This window comes from Marmota monax, unplaced genomic scaffold (genome assembly GCF_021218885.2).
Source record: "Marmota monax isolate L192 unplaced genomic scaffold, Marmota_monax_Labrador192_F-V1.1 WCK01_AAM20220418_F8-fsc00010, whole genome shotgun sequence".
In the NCBI taxonomy this organism is placed as follows: domain Eukaryota; kingdom Metazoa; phylum Chordata; class Mammalia; order Rodentia; family Sciuridae; genus Marmota; species Marmota monax.
This window is the reverse complement of record NW_026692321.1, coordinates 4,901,881-4,926,127: the sequence shown is the minus strand read 5'-3', so window position 1 is coordinate 4,926,127 and position 24,247 is coordinate 4,901,881. Positions and strand designations below refer to the sequence as shown.

Genomic DNA, 24,247 nt, shown 5'->3' with positions numbered 1-24,247 from the left:
ATTATGCTAAGTGAAGCTAGCCAATCCCTAAAAAACAAATGCCAAATGTCTTCTTTGATATAAGGAGAGTAACTAAGAACAGAGTAGGGTCGAAGAGCATGAGAAGAAGATTAACATTAAACAGGGATGAGAGGTGGGAGGGAAAGGGAGAGAGAAGGGAAATTGCATGGAAATGGAAGGAGACCCTCAGAGTTATACAAAAGTACATACAAGAGGAAGTGAGGGGAAAGGGAAAAATAATACAAGGGGGACAAATGAATGTCAGTAGAGGGGGCAGAGAGAGAAGAGGGGAGGGGAGGGGAGGGGAGGGGGGATAGCAGAGGATAGGAAAGGCAGCAGAACACAACAGACACTAATATGGCAATATGTAAATCAATGGATGTGTAACTGATGTGATTCTGCAATCTGTATATGGGGTAAAAATGGGAGCTCATAACCCACTTGAATCAAAGTGTGAAATATGATATATCAAGAACTATGTAATGTTTTGAACAGCCAACAATAAAAAATTAAAAAAAAAAAAAGAATTATCTTAATGATTGTAAATCTGCCATGTAGTAACAAAAAATACTTTTTTACTTCTGAAGTCTGGTTTCAGTTTGTGTTAAACACATTAGTTTATGTGAAACACAGTCTTGGTCCTGAGAGTGAGAAATATTTAGAAGCATACTGTTAATTTATACAGACAAATAAAATCCTTATGAACAAATGCAGAATTATGAAATAAAGACCATTAAGGACTTGCCAACTGAATAGAAGACGGTAATCACTTTTGGCCCCAGGATCAGAGTTGGGAAAAACCTTTTGAAGACCTCCTTAATATTTGTCTATTCTCCAAAGATTCTGCTGATTGATCTATAACTATGTTTCAATTTTACAGATTAATACTACAGGAGATTAAAAGATGCTGTCCAGAAGAGTAGATAATCCCCAACCAATTTGTATTTGATTTTGGAAGGGTTATCTAATTATTTTAGCAGCAGATTTACCACTGTCAATATCTGGTTGTGCTTAGACTACTGTAAAACCAAGTTTCCATTCTCTTCTCCTAGGAAGTCGAGGAGGGAAACTGTAGGCTAAGAATGCTGGGTTGGGTACAGGGTACTAGCCCAGGATCAAACTAAATTACAGATACCAAATCCACGTGAGAATATGAAGTATGGTTCTCCTACATAAATGTAGCCTCACAGATACACTTTCTAACCTGAGTAATTGACTATTGGTTTCAGTATACTGGTGGAGAATACAAATTAACTGATAAGATTATTTATCTCATACACTGATTTTCATATGAGTGATACTGGCACACCCATAACTCTTATTATTAAAGTTCTTGCTTATAAACAGAATTAATATCCCTTATACATCTACCATTAAAATTTGACAAAATGCTTTTCATTTTTAGTCAAATACCATTATTTCATGGCCCTCAGTCTATTACATGACTACTTCAGAGGCAGTCTGGATACTTCCTACTTAGGTGGAAAGAACTCTAGGAAACCAATCTGAAAAATCCCACAAGTATAAAAATATATTTATTGTTTGATAACTATTTTAAATCATTTAATCAATACACACAAACTGAATCCTTAACATGCATATGTAAGTACATTAGGGCATATAGATCATAAAACAGAATCATTAAATATAGTCCCCACTCTGAAAGAGTTTAAAACTTTGTTTGGGGCTGGGGATGTGGCTCAAGCGGTAGTGTGCTCGCCTGGCATGCGTGTGGCCCGGGTTCGATCCTCAGCACCACATACAAACAAAGATGTTGTGTCCACCGAAAACTAAAAAATAAACATTAAAAAATTCTCTCTCTCTCTCTCTCTCTAAAAACAAAAACAAAAACAAAAACAAAACACCTTTTGTTTGGGGGTACAATACTCATGCAAAAACTCTCCCATCACATACTGCCTTTTACTATTCTTGTTTAGAAATTCTACTTAAATGATATCCTCTAGCTACCCTAAAAATTTTGAAAAATACAGAATATATTTAACATATTTGTAAGTTCTAAAATATGATATTCAATAACAACCCTAAATCTGAGGAACAACCTGACTGAGGAACTGTACCTACCTAATGGACTCCTTTCCTACTATCCGCCCCCTCCAGAGTATCCTGGATTTCCACCATCATTAACTTGCTTGTTTGTCAAAATGGCACCCCACTGCATAGTTTTCGGAGCATTCTTTTTCACATTCAACATGATGTCATTCACAGTGCTTGTAGCAGTTCATTTTTGTAGTCGTTTAATGTAGCACTGTATGAATATAACACATTTTATTCATTTTTCTGTTATAGACATTTGAATTGTTTCTACTTTTGTATGTTTGATTACCTAGGTACCTTATTTAGCCTTTTCTCCTTAATCACAAAACCACTATCAGTAAAGAACTAGTTAAGTCAATTGTGATATATGTATACTATACAGCTCTAAAGAGAATAAAAAATTGACAACTAAATTGCAGTTATGTAAGAGAATATTTCTATTCTTAGGAAACATCTGCTGAAGTATTCTGTGTAAAAAGCTAAACCTCAGTGACTTAGAAATACAATTATGTAGATATATAAGTAGACAGGAAGAACGGCACAAATACTAAAACAAAAGAGAAAAAAATGCTAACAATAACTAAATCTGAGAGAAGGCTACATAACTGTTTTGATTACTGCAACTTTTCTGTAAATTTTAAATTATTCCAAAATAAAGTTTATTTTAAAAAACCTCAAAAAATAAATGAAAAAAGCAAACAGCAATGGTTGTTTCAAGACATACTCTCGTATTTGTACTTTCCATCAAAATTTCTATAAGAAATCTTATTTTATCTCTGCCTTCATTGAAGATTAATTTTAAAAAGATGGAAGATAACAAGTATTCAAAGAGTTGTGGGAGGAAATATAAATCAGTAGACCCATCATGATAAATGGTGTGGGTGTTCCTCAAAAAAACAGCAATTCTCTTATGGGGTATATATATCCAAAAGAATGAAATCAATATGCTGAAGGAACAGGTGGACTTCCATATTCACTGAAGCACTGTGTGCAATAGCTAAGATACAGAGTCAAGTATCCATTAATTATGAATAAAGAAAATGTGACACACATTTAAAATGGAATACTACTCAGCCTTTAAAAAGAAGAAAATGTTGTCATTTGTGACAATGTGGATGAACCTAGAGAACGTTATGCTAAGTGAAATAAGTCAGGCAGAGAAAGACAAATACTAAATGATCTCACTTATAAAAGGATGAACTTACAGAAGTATAGTAAAACAATGGTTACCGAGTTTGGTGGATGCAGGCAGGGTGGGAGGAAATGCAGCATTGTTGGTGAAAGGGTACAAAGTTTCAGACCCACAGGAGAAATAAGTTTTGAGATCTATGTGCAGCAATGGGAGTAGTCAATAATAATGTACTGTTATTTCAAAATAATTAAGAGCAAATTTCAGATGTCTTACCATAAAAATGATAGGTAAAGCAATGCAATATGTATGTTAGCTTGATTAATCATTCTATATGCTACATATATATAAAAGCACCATAATGTATCCCATAAGTGTATACAACTATGAATTATCAATTAAAATCTACTAACAACAAAAGAAAAGATAGTCAACAAAAGAGATTACTACTAGGGCAAGTATTTTGTATAAACAAAACCAGGACCCTCCAATAACATGTTCTATCTGGGGGCAAAAATTTCAGCAAAGATCAGACTAGTGATAATATTAATAAATAGACTACAAATAAAAAAAAATCTGTGAATGAATGAGTAATGAGATACTTTCAGGCAATTGAGAAAGAATTGTTTAGGTAACATTTAAAGAGCGTTTGAATACTAACCTATTTACAAGTGCCTAAAAATTAGTATTTAAATTCTTCTGTTTCTGCCCAGGAAAGATTAATTACAATGGAAATCACCATTCCACCATAAACAATAGAGAACTGGTATCATAAGTGGGGAAGTGGAATATTCCCAAAGGCTCATGGGCTGAGGCTTGCCCTCCAGCTGTTGGGAGGTGGTGGAGACCTGGGGAGGTAGGTCACTCAGGGCATGCCTTTGAAAGACACATTCTGTCCCTGGAAGCTTCCTCTTATCTCTGTGCTTCCCTGCTGCATGAAATGAGCAGCTCTGTTCTGCCTCGTGTTCCCACCATGATTTTCCACCTCACTCCATGCCCACAGTAATGGGGCCAAAACCCTAAATCCAAATAAATCTTTCCTCCTTTAAATTGTTTCAGGTATTCTGTCACAGTGATGGAAAGCCGACTAACACACTGTATAGAACGTGTCTAAAAGGTTTCAGGCATGACATAGGCAGCACAGGACTAAAATCTTCATAGAAGAGAAACAAACAACCCCATCTTGCTGCCTGAAGGCAGCGGGAGTGAAACAGCTCAGTGGTACAGCAGAGATTAAAAGCCTGGATTCCTGGAAATTGAGATGGCTAAGATGTGCAGGCAGAGTACCTGAGAGGATAAAGCTGGATGTAGAAAGAGCTCCAGAGATCTGCAAAAGGGTCCTCTCAAGTCTTCAGGGGAGTAAATGAGAAAAAAACCAAGGCAAGAGGGGGAAAGCAGTAGTTCAAAAGTTGAGAGCTCACAAAAGCCAACAGCCAGACTACAGGAACGTCCTAATACTGAAGGCATTAGATAAGCTCTTTAGAAGAACCAATCCTTAGAAACAGACCTAGAAATAATACAGACAATGAAAATAGTAGACAAAATCCTTAAAACATCTATCATACTATCAATACACTCAAGGATATCAAAAAAACATGAAATAATGAGAAATAGAAAAAAACAATATTAAAAGTTTTAGAAATGAAAACTACTGTATTTAAATTAAAAAATACATTGGATCCATTTAACAATGGATTAGATACTCATTCAAGAGGTAGAGATAGGTGAATCTGAAGACTGTTAATAGAAATTATCAAAATGAAACACACTAAACAAGAAAACTAAGAACAAAAACAAAACAAACGAAAGAAAGAAAAGGAAGTGAGAAAAGAAAAGAAAGAAGCCTTAATGCATGTGGGACAACGTCAAATGGTCTAACATTTAACTGGTATTCCAGAAAAAAGCAAGAGGAGGACAGAAAGAATCTTTCAAAAAATAATGGATAAAAAATTTCCAAATTTGATGAATTATACACCCATCAATCTAAAAAAATGAGGGCTGGGGATGTAGCTCTGTGGTACAGTGCTTGCCGAGCATGTGTAAAGTCCTGGTTTCAATTCCCAGTACTAACACAACAACAACAACAACAAAACCCCCTAAGGCAAATGAACCCCAATCAGAAGAAACATAAAGAAAACTACGACAAGGCACAGGACAATCCAATCTTAAAAGTAGTTAGAAGAAATAAAGGCACATTACATCGAGAAAAGCAAAAACAGGAATGACAGCAGAATGACTTCCCATCAGAAGGCCAGCAGGTGAACCTGGCTAACAGCTCATAGCACCCATAAGCATCCAAGCCCAGCCTGAAAGCCATCTCAGTGGTGGACCTACCACACCCCAGTAAGCCCACTACACAGCTGGTTGGGCTGACAGGCCCCCATGTACCCACAGCCAATCAAGTGGCATCCCTGCTCTTCTCCCAAGAACTCACTAGAAGTCAATTGGACTACAGCACCTGCACACACTAGCTTTACCTGACAGTCATCTAGGTGGTGGTCCCCGCCCTTTGGTTAGGAGCACACAGCTGGTCAGCCCTCAGTGCCCCCATAAGGCGGAGTCCAGCTCAACAGCCAGCTGGACAGTGGTCCTCCCCACCTGAGGGTCTGCTGCAGTCAGTCAGCAGCAGCTGCAGGTACCCACCCTCAGCCTGACAGTGATTAAGCAGCTTCCCTGCCCCAGCAAAACTGCTACACCACCGCACTCACAAACTCCCAAAGCTGCACACCACAAATAAAACCAGAGACCACTGACAAGGACTCCTGCACAGAGACCACACGACTGAGTTCATCCACAATCAAAACTAATACCTACCAAACAGTACCCTAGAGCAAGCATTCCTAGGAGTAAGTCTCTCCTGGTGAGGTTGGGGGAAGTTGGGGGAGGTGCCACTATAAAATTGGACAAGGTGACTACTGCACAAGAAAAATGAGAAAGCAAACGAACATGACATTTGCAAGGGAACAAAATAATTCCCCAGAAATAGTACTCCAGAAAAAAAAGAAAGAAAAAAGAAAGAAAGAGAGAAAGAAAGTAAGAAAGAAAGAAAGAGAAAGAAAGAAATTTATAAAATGTTAAAAAAAGAAAAAAAATCTAAAATGATGATCTTAAGGAAGTTTAGTGAGATAAAGAGAATACAAACAATTCAATGAAGGAAACCAATTCATGATCTGAAGGAGAAATACAACACTGAGACAGATATTATAAAAAAGAACCAAAGAAAAATCTTACCACTGAAGAATTCAATGAATGAAATAAAAATGTGAGAGCCACAATAAGCTAGATCAAGCAGGAGAAAGAATTCCTAAATTTGAAGGTAGATCTTTTGAATTAACTCAAAAGTTGGAGGGGAAACTCATCAGCGGAGCGGGCGGGGAGAATGAAGGTGAGTGAAGAAAGCCGCCTATGAGACACCTCTAAGCAACCACATGACGTCCTCATGGAGTCTCACAGGGAGAGGAGACCAAGAAAGGCACAGAGAGCATATTAAAGAATATGAGCTAGAAATTTCCCACATCTGGGTGGAGATATGGATATCCAAATCCATGGAGTTCAAAGAAAACCCCAAAGAACTCAATCCCAAAGAGGTGCTCTCCAAGGCACTTCCATCATAATCAGACAAGCAAAAGCTGAAGGAATTCATCACCACTACATCCCTTGTTTAAGAAGTACTTAGGATTGAGTCCAGGAACTAGAAGTGAAAGGATATAACTGCCATCACGAAAAACACATGAGTATAGAACTCACTGGTAGAGTGGACACACAAACAAAGGGAAAAGGAATCAAACCATATCATTACAGAAAACCACCAAACCACAAAGATTAACAATAAGAAGAGAAGAAAGGAATAAAAAATATACAAAATACTGTATAAACAATATACAACCAGAAAACACTTACTAAAATGACAAGTGTAGATTATTACCTGTCAGTAATAAGTCTGGGGCTGGGGATGTAGCTCAGTGGTTGAGTGCCCTGAGTTCAGTCTCTAGTACCAACAAAAACAAAAACACCTGAATGTAAATGAATTAAAATATAGACTAGCTGAATACATTTTAAAAACTAAATAAAGACATGGGCTAGGGTGGTAGCTCACTGGTAGAACACTTGGCCTAACATGCAGGAGACTCTAGGTTTAATCCCCAACAATGAAAGAAAAAAAAAAAAAAGAAAAGAAAAGAAGACATCCCATATCCATGTACTGAAAGAACTAAATTTGTTAAAATGTCCATTTGTGATCAACAGATTCTGCCCAAAGTCATCTACATTCAATGTAATCTCTAGCAAAACACCAATTATAGCCAGGTTTGATAGTGCATGTCTATCATCTCAGCAACCCAGGAGGCTGAGACAGAAAGATCCCAAGTTCAAGGCCAGCCTCAGCAACTTAGTGAGACCAAAGCAAATTAGTGAGACCTTGACTCAAAATAAAAAATGAAAGGGGCTGGGGATGTGGCTCAGTGGTAAAGCATTCCTGGATTAAATCTCTAGCTCGTGCACATACACAGACACACATGAGTTTCCATAGAAACAGAAAAAACACTACCAAAACTCATATGGAACCACTGAACCTCCAAATAACCAAAGTAATCCTGAGAAAAAAGAACAAAATTGGAGGCATCACAATACCTGACTTCAAAACATACTACACAAAGTTACATACTACACAAAGTGTGATAATGGCATAAAAAACAGACACAAAGATCAATGGAACAGAATACAGAAGCCAGAAGTAAGTCCAGAAATTTATAGCAAACATATTTTTGACAAAGCCACAAAGAACAAACTCTGGAGAAATGACAGATGCTGGGAAAAATGGAGATCTATATACAAAGGAAAAAACTAGATTTTTATCTCTCATCATTAACAAAAAGCAAAGACTTAACTATAAAATGTGAAATTATGAAACTATTAGAAGAAAATAAGAAAAAATGCTCTAGGACAATGGTTTGAACAATGATTTTTTTTTTTTTTATATATGACCCCAAAGACACAGGCAACAAAGCCAAAAGTTGACAAATGGGATTACATCAAACTGAAAAGCCTCCACACAGCAGAGGAAATAATCAACAGAGCTAACAAACAAACTACAGAATGGGATGAAATGTGTGCAAGCTACTCAACTGACAAATGACGATATCACAGATAGTACAAAGAACTTAACAAGGAACTTAACAACAACAAAAAACCTCCAAATAACCAATTTAAAGGTGAGAAAGTGATCTAAACAGACATTTCTCAAAAGAAGATATACAAATGGCCAACAAGTATATAAAAAAAATGCTCAACATCACTAATCATCAAAGAAATGCAAATCGAAACCCCAAAGAAATAGCATCTCCCCTCAGTTAGAATGATATGAAATCAACCAAGATGTCCATTGTCAGATAAACTGATAAAGAAAATGTGTACAAGTACACAAAAGAATATTATTCACTTGTAAAAAAAGAATGGAATCCTATAGTGCATGACACAGAGATAAGCTGAGAAGGCACTGGATTAAGTTAAACACACAAAGTTAAATTCCACATGTTCTCATTTATTTGTGGAAGCTAAAAAGATAAACTCACAGAAGTAGAGTAGAAGAGTGGTTAACAGAGGCTGGGAAGGGTACTGGGGAAAGGAAGATGAAAAGAGGATGATTAACAGGTTTGAGGGTGCAGCTGGGAAGGAAGAATAATTTCTAATGTTCTGTGCCACAGTAGAGTAATTATGGCTGAGGAAAAATGATCAAATATTTTAAAATAGTTAGTAAAGATGTATACTTGAATGTTCTCAACATGAAGAGAAGGTAAATGTTTGAGGTGACAGGTATGCCAATTACCTGAACTTACCATATGCACTGGATACATGTGTAGGAATATTACACTGTAACCTATAAAAATTTATAAATATCATGTCAATTAAGAGGCTTATACTCTACTGACTGAGCTGGCCAGTACCCTTTATGAGTTAACTAAAAAGAAAGAAATCAGATAGGCCTGAAAACAATGGAATGACATATTTATCTATCAAATAAACTGAAAGAAAAACATAAGTCCAGAATTCACTTAGTGAAAATGTCTTTCCAAAATTAAGGCAAGAGTTGTTTGTTTGTTTGTTTGTTTGTTTAGTTGTAGTTGAACACAATATCTATCTTTCTTTATTTTTATGTGGTGCTGAGGATGAACCCAGCTCCTCCAGGCCAGCGCTCTACTCCTGAGCCACAACCCCAGTCCCTGGGCAAGACTTTTTAGACCAAGAAAAAACAGAAGAATTGTCAAATTTCTACTATAAAAAATGTAAAGGTCATTTTCTACACAGAAATATGGGTTTAAACAAAAAGAATGCCAGAAACAGCAAATATGTATGTAAATATAAAATGCTTTTTCATTTATAATTTCTTCAAGAGACAAATAATTGTTTAAAGGCAAAATAATCCCAAAGCACTATAGGATTTATAACAAATGTGAAATGTTTGCTGCTAAAAGATGAAGGCGAATAGTGGAATGATCCTGTTGTAAGGGTCTTAGGTTATACACATAAGTGTTTACCATTAGTTGAGGTAGATGGTAATAAGTTAATGATGATACTGTAAACTCTAAAGCAACTACGAAAAAAGAAAACAAGGAGATTCAGTTAATAAATCAATAGTAAAGATAAAATAGAATTATAAAACATTCTTAGTTAATCCAGAGGAAAGCAAAAAAAAAAAACAGAAAAAAAAAAACAGAAAAAAAGGAATAAGGAACAGAAAGAATAAATAATATGTGGTAGATTCAAACATGATCATATATATTAGTAATTACATCAAATGTAAAAAGCCTGTATTTTCTAATTAAAAGGCAGAAATTATCTGATTGGATAAAAGGTCAAGCCTTGGGGCTGCAGTTGTAGCTCAGTGGTAGAGCAGTTAACTAGCATGTGTGAGGTACTGGGTTCAATCCTCAGCACCATATAAAAATAAACGAATAAAATAAAGGTATTGTGTCCATCTACAACTAAAAAATATAAATTCTCCCAAAAATTGACTTTAAATATAGGGACACAGAGGTTAAAAATAAAAGATTCAAAAAAATACAGAGTAGAAACATAGAAGAAGAAGAAGAAGAAGAAGAAGAAGTAGTAGTAATAGTAGTAGTAGTAGTTATGTTAATATTAGACAATGTAGATATCTGAAAAAGAAATATAACTGGGGGGGGGGAAGTGACATTACATTATGATAAGAGTCAATTCATTAAGAAGACATATTATCCTAAGTATTATACATGTAACAAAAGGTCCAATTTTTGAAGTAAAAACTGAGAGAATGTGAAGAAAAAGTTGCCATCATATGTGGAGAATTTAACATTCCTCTCTCAGTACAGTCATCTCTTTAAGGTAGAGGGGTTGGTTCTAGGAACCCCTGTGGATTCCAAATCTGTGGAGCTTAAGTCCCTTATATAAAATGGTGCAGTGATTTGCATATAATATATGCACACCTTCTATATCACTTTAAATCATCCTTAGATTGCTTATAATACCTAACACAATATAAATGCTTTGTAAATAGTTAGTATACTATATTGCATAGGGAATGACTCAATTCTTTTTAGAATAGTTTTGATCTACGATGGGAGAACGGAGGACAAGAAGAACCAACTATAATTAATATGATAAGTAAAATGAATATTTGTTCAGAACAAAAATAAACAAGAGGGGGCTGGGGTTGTGGCTCAGCGGTGGAGTGCTTGCCTCGCACGTGCAGGGCCCTTGGTTCCATCCTCAGCACCACATAAAAACAAATAAACGAAATAGAGGTATTGTGTCCAACTACAATTAAAAAATAAATATTAAAAAAAATAAACAAGAGCAAGTAAACATAACTCATTTCACCTCTTAATTTATAAAATTAAGTCTCAAATTATTAAAGGAAGGAGAGAGAATAGCTTAGATGTAATGGAGTACTGAGAACATAATATTTCAGTCTGAAATCCTGAATCATCACCAAAAATAAATGTGACTAAAATACTCACAGGTACTTCTTACCATACTAGAGAAAAGTATAAATCTTACTAAAGGATTAAGCTAGGTTACTGAGAAATGTGAGCCACAATGGCTGTTACAGAAACAATCTCTTGATTCTGTGTATTGTAAGTCACTATTGCAATTATTTAAATATTTAGCAACAATGGATTTATAAGTGTTTGAAAGGACAAGGAAAATAATTTTTGAAAATAATTATGTTTGCAGAGTGAAAATTGAGCTTCTAGGTGAGTACACAGAAAGTAAAACTAAATTTCCTAATTACAAAGGAAACTGCCAGTTAGATGCCAATCCCAAGTATATAAATTCAGCTTAGGAAGCAATATCCTTTATAAGTCAAAGTATAAAATACCATAATAAGAAGCAAGATATACTATCCCTTTGTATATCCATGGATTTCCTGGAATTTTCTTTAAGAAAATTTAGAAATGGACACATTAAAAAGTTAACAGAATTTTAAAATGAAACCTTTACTTTTAAAAAAATCATAATTTTTTTTTTTTTTTTTTTTTACAAGCAACTTAATTCCCACCTAACCCCAAGTCACGAGTTCAAAGCCAGCCTCAGCAAAAGTGAGGCACTAAGCAACTCTGACACTGTCTTGAAATAAAATACAATAGAGCTGGAGATGTGGTTCAGTGGTCAAGTCCCCCACAAAAAAGACCTCAAAACACAAGAGTCAGTTTGCTGGCAATTCAGTTATACCAAAGAGAAATCCTTCCTTTCATTGAAAAGGTGAAAGTACAATAAGATATTTTGAGCAAGACTGCATTTACATTACTTTCATTACAGTATATCATTCTATTTTATTATTAGTTATTATTAACTTTACTCTGCCTAATTTATAAACTAAACTTAATGACAGAAGAAATAGGATTTTTGAAAATTGAGGTATAGTTTATATATTATAAGGTTCAACCTTTAAAAATATGTAATTCAGTGGTTTCCACTATATTCACAAAGATGTGGAGCTATCACTTCTCTATCAACTCCCCGTACATACTCATCACTCCAAAGGAGACCCCATACCGATTAGGACTTTGGTCCTAATTTTTAAAAAAATTTTTTTAAATTTTTATTATAGTTGTTCAAAACATTACATAGCTCTTGACATATCATATTTCATACATTTGATTCAAGTGGATTATGAACTCCCATTTTTACCCCATATACAGATTGCAGAATCACATCGGTTACACATCCACGTTTTTACATACTGCCATACTAGTGTCTGTTGTATTCTGTTGCCTTTCCTATCTTCTACTATCCCCCCTCCCCTCCCATCTTCTCTCTCTACCCCATCTACTGTAATTCATTTCTCTCCCTTGTTTTTTTTTTTCCCCCACGAAGATTAACATTAAACAGGGACGAGAGGTGGGAGGGAAAGGGAGAGAGAAGGGAAATTGCATGGAAATGGAAGGAGACCTTCATTATTATACAAAATTACATATAAGAGGAAATGGTCCTAATTTTTAAGTGTGATAGTAAGCCACTGAAAGATTGCAGCAGGAGAGACTGGTCTGATTTATATTTTTAAAAAGATTATTTAGGCAGCTATGTAGAAAATGGATTATATAAAAGTAAGGGTGAAAACAGGGAGACCACATGGTCTTTTGCTATACTTAAGACAGGAGATGGTAATTGAGTTAGGGTGGTGGTAAGGGAATAGAAAGAGGGAATAAGTTCAGGACACAAGCATTGGCATACTGATACTCCAACAGTTGATTTGGTAATCAAGATGGCTACTAAGTGACTATCCTGTGGGTAGGCCATAAAGACTATGGGTACACTGTACAAAGGATTCACATCCTATGCAGGGGGTTGGGGGTACAAGCAGGATGGCTTGAGATTTTATCACATTATTCAAAGTGGTATGCTATTTAAAATGTATGAGGTTTTCTTTCTTTTTTTTTTTTCATTTAATATTGGACTATAGTTAACTATGGGTAACAGCAACCACAGACAGAGTGCCTACTCTAATTCTGTCAGATACTCATTTCTAATGTACTACAGTAACAGCCACCCTTTCCTGGAAGCACCAGTTGGGAGTAAGGTTGGGGTGACAGATGAGAGCAAATTTAAGTAATAATACCACAGACTCACAGTTCTTACCCAAAGTTCAAGAGTTTTTAATGAATACTTCTCAATTTATTATTTGCCTCTGGTCAATTTCCCAAGACCTGAGTTTTTGAGGAAGAAGATTTGCAGCTTCTTTACTCCACCATCTCTAGAAGCTGTACCTCTTCCTGACTATAGTATTTACAAGAGAATGAGAATCCACTGTGATACAGAAAAATAATAATAATGATTTTGTTGGTTGTTTTCGGTGTTATTTGAGCTACTAGGGATCAAAACCAGGAGCATTCTACCTCTGAGCTAAATTTCCATCCATTTTTAAATTTTGTTTTGAGATAGGATCTCACTAAGTTACTCAGGTTGGCCTAGAAATTATTAGAATTAACATAATGCCTCTTGAAATAAGGTTTAACTTTCTTTTCTTTCCTCAAAGCAACATAATGTACAAATAACAGCAAAAAACATCTTTTTCAAACAAGCCACATAAGAAAAATAAATAATAATCCTACTCTTCACTAAATCAAAGTTAATATTACATGTTTGGACAAAATAAGATTTTAGAAATTTAAAAAACTCCAACACCAAATACTAAGTCAGACAAAGAAGAGAAATCACTGTGTCTTATTACTAATTAAAAGTAAAATAACTTACCTCTATAGCAAAAATTCCTTTGTCACGCCCATATAATTTCATCTCTTCTGGAAAATGCTGGAATGCATTTATGTAGGGAATATGGCCCTCTTCAACAAATCTATATTTTTTAAAAGAAAACATTTCAGTTAGAACTCGGTATTGACTTGAACTCTTTCTGAAAGTCTCTTATTTCAAAGGGAAAGAATTAGCTAAGCATATTCTGTCTCCCACATATTTGTTAAGGATAAATCCGATGATATCTATTATTCTTTGTATCCATGTGTGAGACTATTTAGCCAATTATCTGAGTCTCTTAAAACTTCTGATGAAATAGATTTAATACATCTAGGAAATATGGGTCTTCTCTGTTAGCTTACCACCAGCCTTCCCAGCCTAGCATTCCTTAATCCTTAGTTCCTGCTCATCTTGTCAATCACTTCTTTAGGGAGACCTTCCTTGCCCCCTGTTTTCCTTATCCAACCTTCTGTCCCTAACACCTATCCCAGTGCGTGGCAGATGCTAGTCGCTGAAGGAGACCATTAAGGAAGGAACCTTGTCAGTTTGCTCACCACTGCATCCCACTGTCTGGTAAATAGCAGGAAAACGGAACTGGATGAAAAAAGCACACACATATATAAACAAATATATATATATATATATAAACATACATATATACATATATACACATATATATTTGTTATTTATATGTATTTTTATTTATAATTCTTTCATTCATTCAACAGAAATGTATTGGGTACTGTATATCCAACACCACCCTTGACTATGGAAAGTCAGCAGTGAACAAAACAGGCAAAAATTCTTTTCCAGTGGAACTTACACTCTAGTAAAGGATGACAAGCATAAAATCAATAAAATCTACAGTATGTTAGGTAGGAGAAAGTATTAAGGAGAAAAATAAAGCCTGGCAGGAGCACAGGGAGTGGGAATGGGGGTCTTAGATGTAAGGTTCCTAAACAAGGAAACTGTTAGGGAAGTAAGGCCAGGTGAGGAATGAGCACACAAAATCCATGGCCTCAGTGCTGCTGCTGGAGCAGAGCTGGCATCCGTCACCTTCCAGCAGCTGAAGAAAGACTGGTCCAAGATTAGTTTCAAATTAAAAATGTGATTTAACTTTTTAGTTTACTGAGAATTAAATATTTTATGTAAAAATGGTGTTAAAGCCTCCCCCAATTAGGTTTTCATTAGTTTCTTTAGTTTACATAAAAGTATTTGTGCATAATAGTCAGCATTCATATTAATCTGGATCTACATTTTTGATCTGAAATTATTTTATATTCAAGGTGTAATGTACGCCTACCACTTTTAAAACTACCTAGAATTTCATCATGGTAATATAGTGATAATTTATTTAGTTTTCACCTCATGGGATAATACATGCTAGTACTCTGTGGACGGTTAGGAGCTGAGAGATGAATAGGAGATGGTCTGCCTACCCCCAAACATCAGACAGCCTACAGACAAGCCAGGAAGCACACTGCCATAAGTGCCACCAGAGGGGAACACTCAGCGTCTTAGGAGCAGAGGAAAGAGAAACCTGCCCAGGAGAAGCAGACATGCACTCCCCAAGCAGATCTTGAGTGTCTGGAGTTTTAACAGTTTGTCACCATTTATAAATAGGGCTGCTCTTAGCCTCTTTCAAAAGTTTATTTTTCTTTTCAAATTTGAATTTTTATTCATTCATTCATTCATTCATTCATACATACATACATACTTTTGGTACTGGGGACTGAACCCAGAGGCATTTTACCACTGAGCCCCATCCCCAGTCCTTTTTTTAAGTTTTGAGACAGGGGCTCACTAAGTTGCTCAGGGCCTTGCTAAGTTACTGAAGCTAGCCTTGAACTTGCAATCCTTCTGCCTTAGCCTCCCAAGTTGCTGAAATTACAGATGTAGAAAAAACTAAGGATAGCTAATGAATCAAAATTCTGAACAATCTATTTTCCTCAGCTGTTTCTCTGGATCAACCTAGGAAGTTGAAGAGGAATTCGCACAGACTAAAATCTTCCTGTATGACTCTCCTGACCAATAGATTACTATGTTAGCCACATCCCCTGGACACTGTTTCTATTTATAATTTTACTGCACTGTTTGAAGTTTCAAACTGAAGGACTGGAAATTTAATAAACTGGTCCTTGGTTGCAGATCATGTGAGAAGCACATTAGAGCCGGGTCCTGAACTTATTCCCTCTTTCTATTCCCTTACCACCACCCTAACTCAATTACCATCTCCTGTCTTAAGTATAGCAAAAGACCATGTGGTCTCCCTGTTTTCACCCTTACTTTTATATAATCCATTTTCTACATAGCTGCCTAAATAATCTTTTTAAAAATATAAATCAGACCAGTCTCTCCTGCTGCAATCTTTCAGTGGCTTACTATCACACTTAAAAATTAGGACCATTTCCTCTTATATGTAATTTTGTATAATAATGAAGGTCTCCTTCCATTTCCATGCAATTTCCCTTCTCTCTCCCTTTCCCTCCCACCTCTCGTCCCTGTTTAATGTTAATCTTCGTGGGGGAAAAAAAAAAACAAGGGAGAGAAATGAATTACAGTAGATGGGGTAGAGAGAGAAGATGGGAGGGGAGGGGGGATAGTAGAAGATAGGAAAGGCAACAGAATACAACAGACACTAGTATGGCAGTATGTAAAAACGTGGATGTGTAACCGATGTGATTCTGCAATCTGTATATGGGGTAAAAATGGGAGTTCATAATCCACTTGAATCAAATGTATGAAATATGATATGTCAAGAGCTATGTAATGTTTTGAACAACTATAATAAAAATTTAAAAAAATTTTTTTAAAAATTAGGACCAAAGTCCTAATCGGTATGGGGTCTCCTTTGGAGTGATGAGTATGTACGGGGAGTTGATAGAGAAGTGATAGCTCCACATCTTTGTGAATATAGTGGAAACCACTGAATTACATATTTTTAAAGGTTGAACCTTATAATATATAAACTATACCTCAATTTTCAAAAATCCTATTTCTTATTTGACTTATAAAGGCATGCCTATACCCTGCTTATCAAGTCTCTTGGCCTTCAAGCCTCCCATTCCTCCTTCAAATTCACTTCCTTCACTTACAAGATCCTCCTTCTGTTCCTCAATCACTGATCTTGTTTTAGGACTTGGCACTAACAACCTCTCTCTAATTGGAATGCTAGTACTTCCCATCCTCACCAGTCGGATCTACTTTCATTCAAAGTGCAGCTCAAATTATACCTTCCCTAATAACCAATCTAAGGTAGCCAAGTAGTCATTCTCCATCACATCATCTCATTTCAATCTTCTGAATCTGTTCAATCATTTTCTAGTTTATTTATGTACTTGCTCATCTGTTTTCTCCACTAGTATGAGACTTCATAAGAGCATGGACTTGCCCTACATATATGATTAACAATTGCATCTCAGGGGTCTAACTCTAGAACAATACATGAACATAGTAGATATTCAATAAGCATTTGTGGGATAAATACATGTTGGCTATTTTTTATTATTGTTGTCATTATTGCTAGGCAAGCAGGGTCCCTTGTAAGTTATCTGAAGAGTTATTAATTTAACCTAAAGACTATGCAATGATGCTAGAAGAGATTTAAATAGGGAGTGGCATGCACAATCAGTGTACAATATATGGGTGTTCTGGCCAGGGTAATAACAACTCCCTTCAAATCACAGTACTAAATTTTTTTTAAGTTTGGCCATAGTTCTCACACCTAGCATTCACAAGAATCCCTACTAGGAACAAAATTAACCAAATTATATTATTATAATGTATGCATGTACAAATATGCATACATACACACACACATATATAATCTCCTCCTCCTGGAGGGCTTATGAAAAGAGGTTATCATGCCCTACCCACCCCTACCGCCAGAGTTTCAAATTCAGAAGATCTAGAATGGGTCTAAGAATTTGCATTTCTATAAATTCCCAGGTGATGGTGAATCTGTTGGTCAGGAAGCTACACTTGGAGAACCCGGACAGAGCTCTTTCTAGGAGAAAAGAGAACTAGGATCAAATGGTGACAGCCCCTTCTCCTATTGCTCCAAGCTCTGTTTCCAAACTTGTAAACCCCTCACAGCAAAATAAAAACCTCCAGCCAACTAGATCAAATCTCCTTGATGGCATTTTAGAATTCCTGTTGGTAAGGAAGGAGAAGGGAAGGGAGATGAGGGAATGAAGGGGAAGAGGATCTCACTCCCATTCTTCCACCCTCATTAGATTCTTCCTGAGCAGAACTTCACATAAATATTTTCTTCAACCTCTAAGATTTTTAGGAGAGTTCTGTTACCCCATGATAAAGCATCTTGGGTGGGATGCCTAGTCCCTTTGTCCAGCTTGAAAAACATGGTTATATTTGTGGATTTGAAAGATGCTTCTGGTTATAAGGATAAAAATGAATAGGAATGATACAAGATTGCAGACAAAAAGTTGTGAAACTATTAAGTAATCCAGGTGAGGAGAGAGACAATAGACACACAGAGAATAGAAAAAAGAATGGTTTTGAGAGTTATTTTGGAAATATAGTTGATAGGAAATAATGACTAACTATATGTAGAGAGAGGAAAGAACCAAGGATGATTCCTTGGTCTCTGCAGAACAGGGTGCATGGCATTTACTAACATAGGAAACATTGGAGAAGGATTTGCATTAAGGAGACAGAAGATAAGCCTCTTTTTTAGTCCTGCTGATTTTGAGATATCACAACCAGGTAGTGTGTCCAGGAGGCAGCTGTATAGATGAATATATGGGTCTGGCCCTCAGTAGACAAGTCTGGGCTGGAGATATAAATTTGGGAGTCATCAGCATATAGATGGTAATTAAAGCCTTGGGAGAAGATGACATCACCCAACGAGGGCATACAAAGCATGATGAGGTTTTCAACTTAAGAGTAAAATTCACTGATTCATGGGCTATCTGCATGCTGAGTTAATCACACCTGGGAAAAGCCTTGTTATTTGGTTGATGTGGCCAAATTCAAAGGCACTACCATTATTTACTGGAAACATTCTACTTAATAAAAGGCACTAGTGCCAATGATGATGGTGATGACAACAATGATGGTGATGATGAAAACAAAAACAACATGACAGCACTGGGTTCTCACTGCGTGCCAGACACTGTTCTAAGTCCTTCTCAGGTAGACTAATTGCTGAAAGTAGTTACAACCCTATGAGGTAGTTATTATTATTAGCCTCACTTTACCAGTGAGGAAACTGAGCAGAGAGAAGTTAAGTCACTTACATAAGGTCACATAATAAGTGGCAGTGTCAGGAGTCTGGTTCCAAGTCTGTGCTGTTATAAACACCCTACACACTGACTAAACCCAAATATTATTATTCAGAACACATAAAAAAGAAAAAAATTAACATATTAATGATTTTGACATACTTATTGAGAAATTCTTACACTAATTTACTCAATTCATTAACATAAAATCCATAGGCCATTGGAAAATGTAAATGCCTACTCTCTGTATTAACAGGTTCTTCCCATAGCTTTGTTTTCAACTTTTCTTAATAAACAAACAGATAACCTCTATTTTAGCTCTCACAACAACAACACACATTTTTGTGTAACTACTAATAACTAGTTTGTTAATGTAAAGATCATCTGTTCATCTTTTCTTAGAAAATACTTAATACTACTATTCAGGTATTTTAATGTCATTTTTTTCTCTTCAAAGTATTTTATTTTAGATAATTAATTTTCCAGTATCTCATATGAGGAAAAATCTATCATTTCCACTATATAAATAAGAAAACCTTCCAGGCATGGTGGCGCATGCCTGTAATCCCAGCGACTCAAGAGGCTGAGGCAAGGATTGCAAGTCAAGAGGCCAGCCTGGGCAACTTACCAAGTCCCTATCTCCAAATAAAAAATAAAAAGGGCCAGAGGTGTAGCTCAGTGGCAAAGCACCCTGGGCTCAATCCCTAGTACTGCAAAGAAAAAAGAAAAAAAACCAAAAGATGAATTACTAGTCTAGGGGAGAGTAAACTTCAGAATCAAAACCCCAAATCTAGTCCCTCCTCAAAAAATTTCAAATATTCAAATGCATGAATAATTGACATCGATATTATTACATGATAAGTTCAGCTTACCTCAGAAGATCAGAAAGAGTAATTGTTTCTCTCTGCCAAAGTAAGGACAGATAGCAGAAAGCAAGTGTCCTCGGCACAGTCATCTTCACAACTCCTTTTTCCTTTCGTTCTGAATATTCAACTCCGTCAAGAGATCCAGAACAGACAGATGCTGATTCTTAGGAGATTAAGCAAGAGTTTTTAAAATATAAGTTAACTAATTTGGAATAAAAAATCAAAAAGGCATTTTAAATATCCTAAAATGAAGTTATAATTGATAATCTTTACAAAGATCAATTTGACAATAAAAAGCAATCAAAGGTTAGAAGAAAATCAGCCAAAAATGTAATTGAGGTCAGGCGCAATGGTGTGCACCTATAATCCCAGCTACTTGGGAAGCTGAGGCAAGAGGATCACAAGTCCAAGACCAACCGGGGCAACTTAGTAAAACCCTGTCTCGAAAAAGAAAACAAAAAGGGAGGGAGGGGCTGGGTCTAAGGGTACAACTCAGCAGCAGTGAGCTTGCCTAGCATTCAAAAGGCCCTGGATTAAATTCTTAGTATATGATTTTTAAAATAAATAAAAGGATGAACAATAACAAAGCAAAGAAAAAATGTGTAACTCCTTTAATTCAGGCCTCAAATTGCATGTCCTCTTCTCAGAGATACCTTCCCAAACTCTTGAGCTAAAGCAGTACCTCCTCCCATCCCACCCTCCAGGTACCCTCCACCACATACATTACTGTGTCTTTATCCTTCATTAAGCAAATACTTATTCATCTCGTTGTTTGCTTCTCAGGAAATGCCTCTCTCTGAACTTACATTTTAGTAATGGGAGACAGACCAATAAACAAAAAAGGCAACTGGCTATATAGGAAAATAGCCACGCAGGGCCTACCTTGAAGGGAAGGGAGGAGATGTGCAATTTTATGCTGGTGGTCAGAGAGGTCTCTCTGAGAAGATGACATCTGATCAGAGACCCACCTGAATTCAGAGAAGAGACTAAGGCTCTCAGGAGGAACAACAAGTGCCTCAGCAGGAGCAAGCATGCAAGAACAGTGGGGAGAGGCATCAGTCACTAGGGAAAGTGGGAAGAGATGAAAGCTGAGAGAGAAAAAACTAGTAGGTAGGGCCTTGTTGGCCATGATTTGTATGTTGAGTTTTATTCTAAGTATGATAAGTTTCTGGAGAGTTTTAAACATAGGAGCAACATGATCTCATTTCCGTACTGGAAAGGTCACTCTGTCTGCTATATGGAGTTACAGGAGGGCAGGAATAGGAGGAGGATGGCAGAGACTGGGCTTAAGCACTTGCAGATGGTAAGAGTGGCTGATTCTAGATCAATTCTGAAAGCAGAGTCAAAAGGACTTGGTAATAGACTGAATGTAGGGTTCATGAGAGAGAAGGAGAAGACAAGTTATGAATCTAAGGTGTTTGGCCTGAGCAACAAAATGAAGATCCCATTTACTGAGATAAGGGAGATGGCAAAGAGATTTGACAAGAGAAATCAAGATGGAATTGCAATGTTCAGTGTGAGATCTTCAGTAGTAAGTAGGCAGGTGAATATAAACCTAGTATAGAGGAGAAACTAAAGATAGGGAATGTTTTACTTTCAGGATATGACCGGTGGTTGATCAAGCCATAGTATTAGTGGATGTCACCTAAAGGGTGAGGGTAGAGAAGCAGGGCTAGGAATGGCTCTAAGAAACTCCAAGTTTCCTTGAACAGAAACTCTGAAAATAATTTTTCAAAAACCCCTTTTTCAAATTCTATAAATTCTTCTTTCAGAGAACTTATCAGTAACCAAACATTTTATGTGTGCATTTATTATCTATCTCCTCTTACTATACTATAAACACCTCAAAGGCAGATAGTTTTGCTGACCATTCTGTCCCCAGAGCCCAGAACAATTCCCAGAACAGAGTAGGAACCAAAAAAATATTCAGCAACAAACTGTTCAACACCTCTAAGATTCTGTCCTAAAGAAATGGTCTCAGAAACATGCAAATGTTTGCCAAGCACCTGTAATCCCAGGGACTCAGGAGGCTGAGGCAGGAACATCCCAAGACAGAGAACAGCCTTAGCAACTTAGTGAGGCTATAAGCAACTCAGAAAGACCCTGTCTCAAAATAAGAAATAAAAAGGTTTGGGGATATAACTCAATGGTAAAGTGCCCCTGGATTCAATCCCCAGTACCAAAAAAAAACCCCAAACACACACAGATTTAAAGTGAAGGAATATTGTGCAGCACTACTAATAATATGAAAAAATTTAGAACAACCTAAGCACCAAGAATAGAAACTTAATTAAGTAATTCCACACAACTGTATACTCCATAATAATATCCATAATGCTTTAGCTCAGCAGTTCTCAAAGTACAGTCCCTGAAACAGTAGCATCAGTGTCATCTGAGAACTTAACAGAAACTTAAATTACTGTATTTTAAAAAGCTCTCCAGAAGATTCTGTCAAATGCCAACATTTGAGGACCACTGCTTTAAAAGAAGTAGAATGCAGATTTCCCCCAAATACTGTTATACACACACACACACACACACACACACTTTTCATATAGTCCTCTCATCATGTAAGGACCTCCAGTTAAGATGGCAGATTAAAAATACTTTAGCTTCTGCTCTCTCCCACTACAACAGTTATTAATTGTTAAAACTATAAAAATCCAAGAACAAATAACATGGAAAAGGAGATAACAGCAAAAAATAGAAGCTGGAAAGCATATGGCTAGGTAAGGACTGCCTTGGCAGTTAGTGAAAACTAGATCCAAAGTGAGCAGCAGAAAGGCCAAAAGGCAATCTAATTTTTCACTAGAGATCCCTAAAGGTGGCTCAGGAATTGATTAAATTAGATACCCCTAGAAACTGGATGAGGGCAGGAATAACACCAGGAGGACTGCTTGAAAGTCTTGATTTAAAAACAGTTAAGGCTCGGGGATATAGCTCATGGCTACAGTGGTACAGCACTTGTCCACCATTCAGGAGGCCCTGGCTTCAGCCCCATTTAACAATAAATGCAAAGAAGGGAAGGAGGAAGATGCCCACACACCCAGATTCTTAACCCAACTCTATACAGCCATGTGACTGCCCCTCCCCAATCTTGGCATAAAATTGGAAGTCTCTCCTCTACAGAGTAAAATAAAGGGTATCTAGAATAAGGTAAGTCACTAACATTGCATGGTGGAAAATGAAAAAAGGAGAATTAAGTGAAAGTCCATGTGCTGAGTACTGTAACAAACTCCCAACCCCCTCCAGGCTGCTTCTTGCCCAGTTCCCAGAACACTGATTGCCAGGATTATACACTTGCTAAAGAGAAGACTCAAAGAGATTTCTCTGGGGAATCTGATCAACATGTTGGGGGTGGGGTAAATGGGTGGAGATTTAAAGATAACAATGGAGGTTCACTAAGAAAATAACCCATCTAGATCACCCCTGTCAACAGAGCTGACAAGACTCACCACATGCACAAAACTTTCGTGTGTGTCTCTCTTTCTGGACTGTTTTTATTTGTATTGGTGCTGAGCATCAAAATCAGGGCCTCTACTGATGAAAATCTCCCCAGCTCTTTTGTTTCCTCCATTCTTTTTTATTTCTATTTTTTTTTAAATTTGTAGTTTGACACAAATCCTTTATTTCTTTACTTTTTTGTGATGCTGGGGATTGAACCTAGTACCTAGCTCATGCTAGGCAAGCGCTCTACCACTGCACCACAACCCCAGCCCCTCCTCCATTTTTACCTAAGAAGAGCCACCATAGATTCACTAAAAATGTGAAGAATGTCTCTATCATAAAAAACAGGAGTGAAAATAATCAAATCAGAGAGAAAATCATTAATATCCTCTGTGAAATAAGAAAAGGTGCTCCACAAAAAAAAGAGGAAATAAACCAGGAAAAAAGATTAAGTGAAATCCAGAAAATAAGAAAATCAACAAAAGAGAAGTGACAGAATCGCAGGATGGTAGTAAAAGAGATTCCAAAGTTGGCCAGGCCATAGGTCTTGGGACAGATGCTGGAGAGAATTCTTTCAGAATATAAAATTAATACAACATTTAAAGTAAAGAGAAGATTTTTAAGAACTGAGAGAAGGTATAAAGACACATTAGTAATAAATTATAGATTAGTACAAAAAGAAAAAATTATAAATTAGTAATAAATAGAAAAGTAATCAAATAACAATAATTAACTCAAGGAATATTAAAGGATACACAGAAAAATCATAGTAAGCTATA

At 36.4% G+C, this 24,247-nt stretch overlaps 1 protein-coding gene across 4 annotated transcripts in view; it reads right to left on the bottom strand.

Annotated features, from left to right (window-relative positions):
* The window catches only part of Taf1b (TATA-box binding protein associated factor, RNA polymerase I subunit B), a 71,887-nt gene that overhangs the window by 30,406 nt on the left and 17,234 nt on the right, over positions 1–24,247 (bottom strand). For all 4 annotated transcript variants that reach the window (XM_058578355.1, XM_046441239.2, XM_058578356.1 and 1 more), the window contains 2 exons: positions 20,028–20,184; positions 13,916–14,015 (listed from right to left, as the gene is read on the bottom strand). In XM_058578355.1, coding sequence (XP_058434338.1) covers positions 13,916–14,015; positions 20,028–20,184 — 257 coding nt within the window. The remainder of the gene's footprint in view (positions 1–13,915; positions 14,016–20,027; positions 20,185–24,247) is intronic.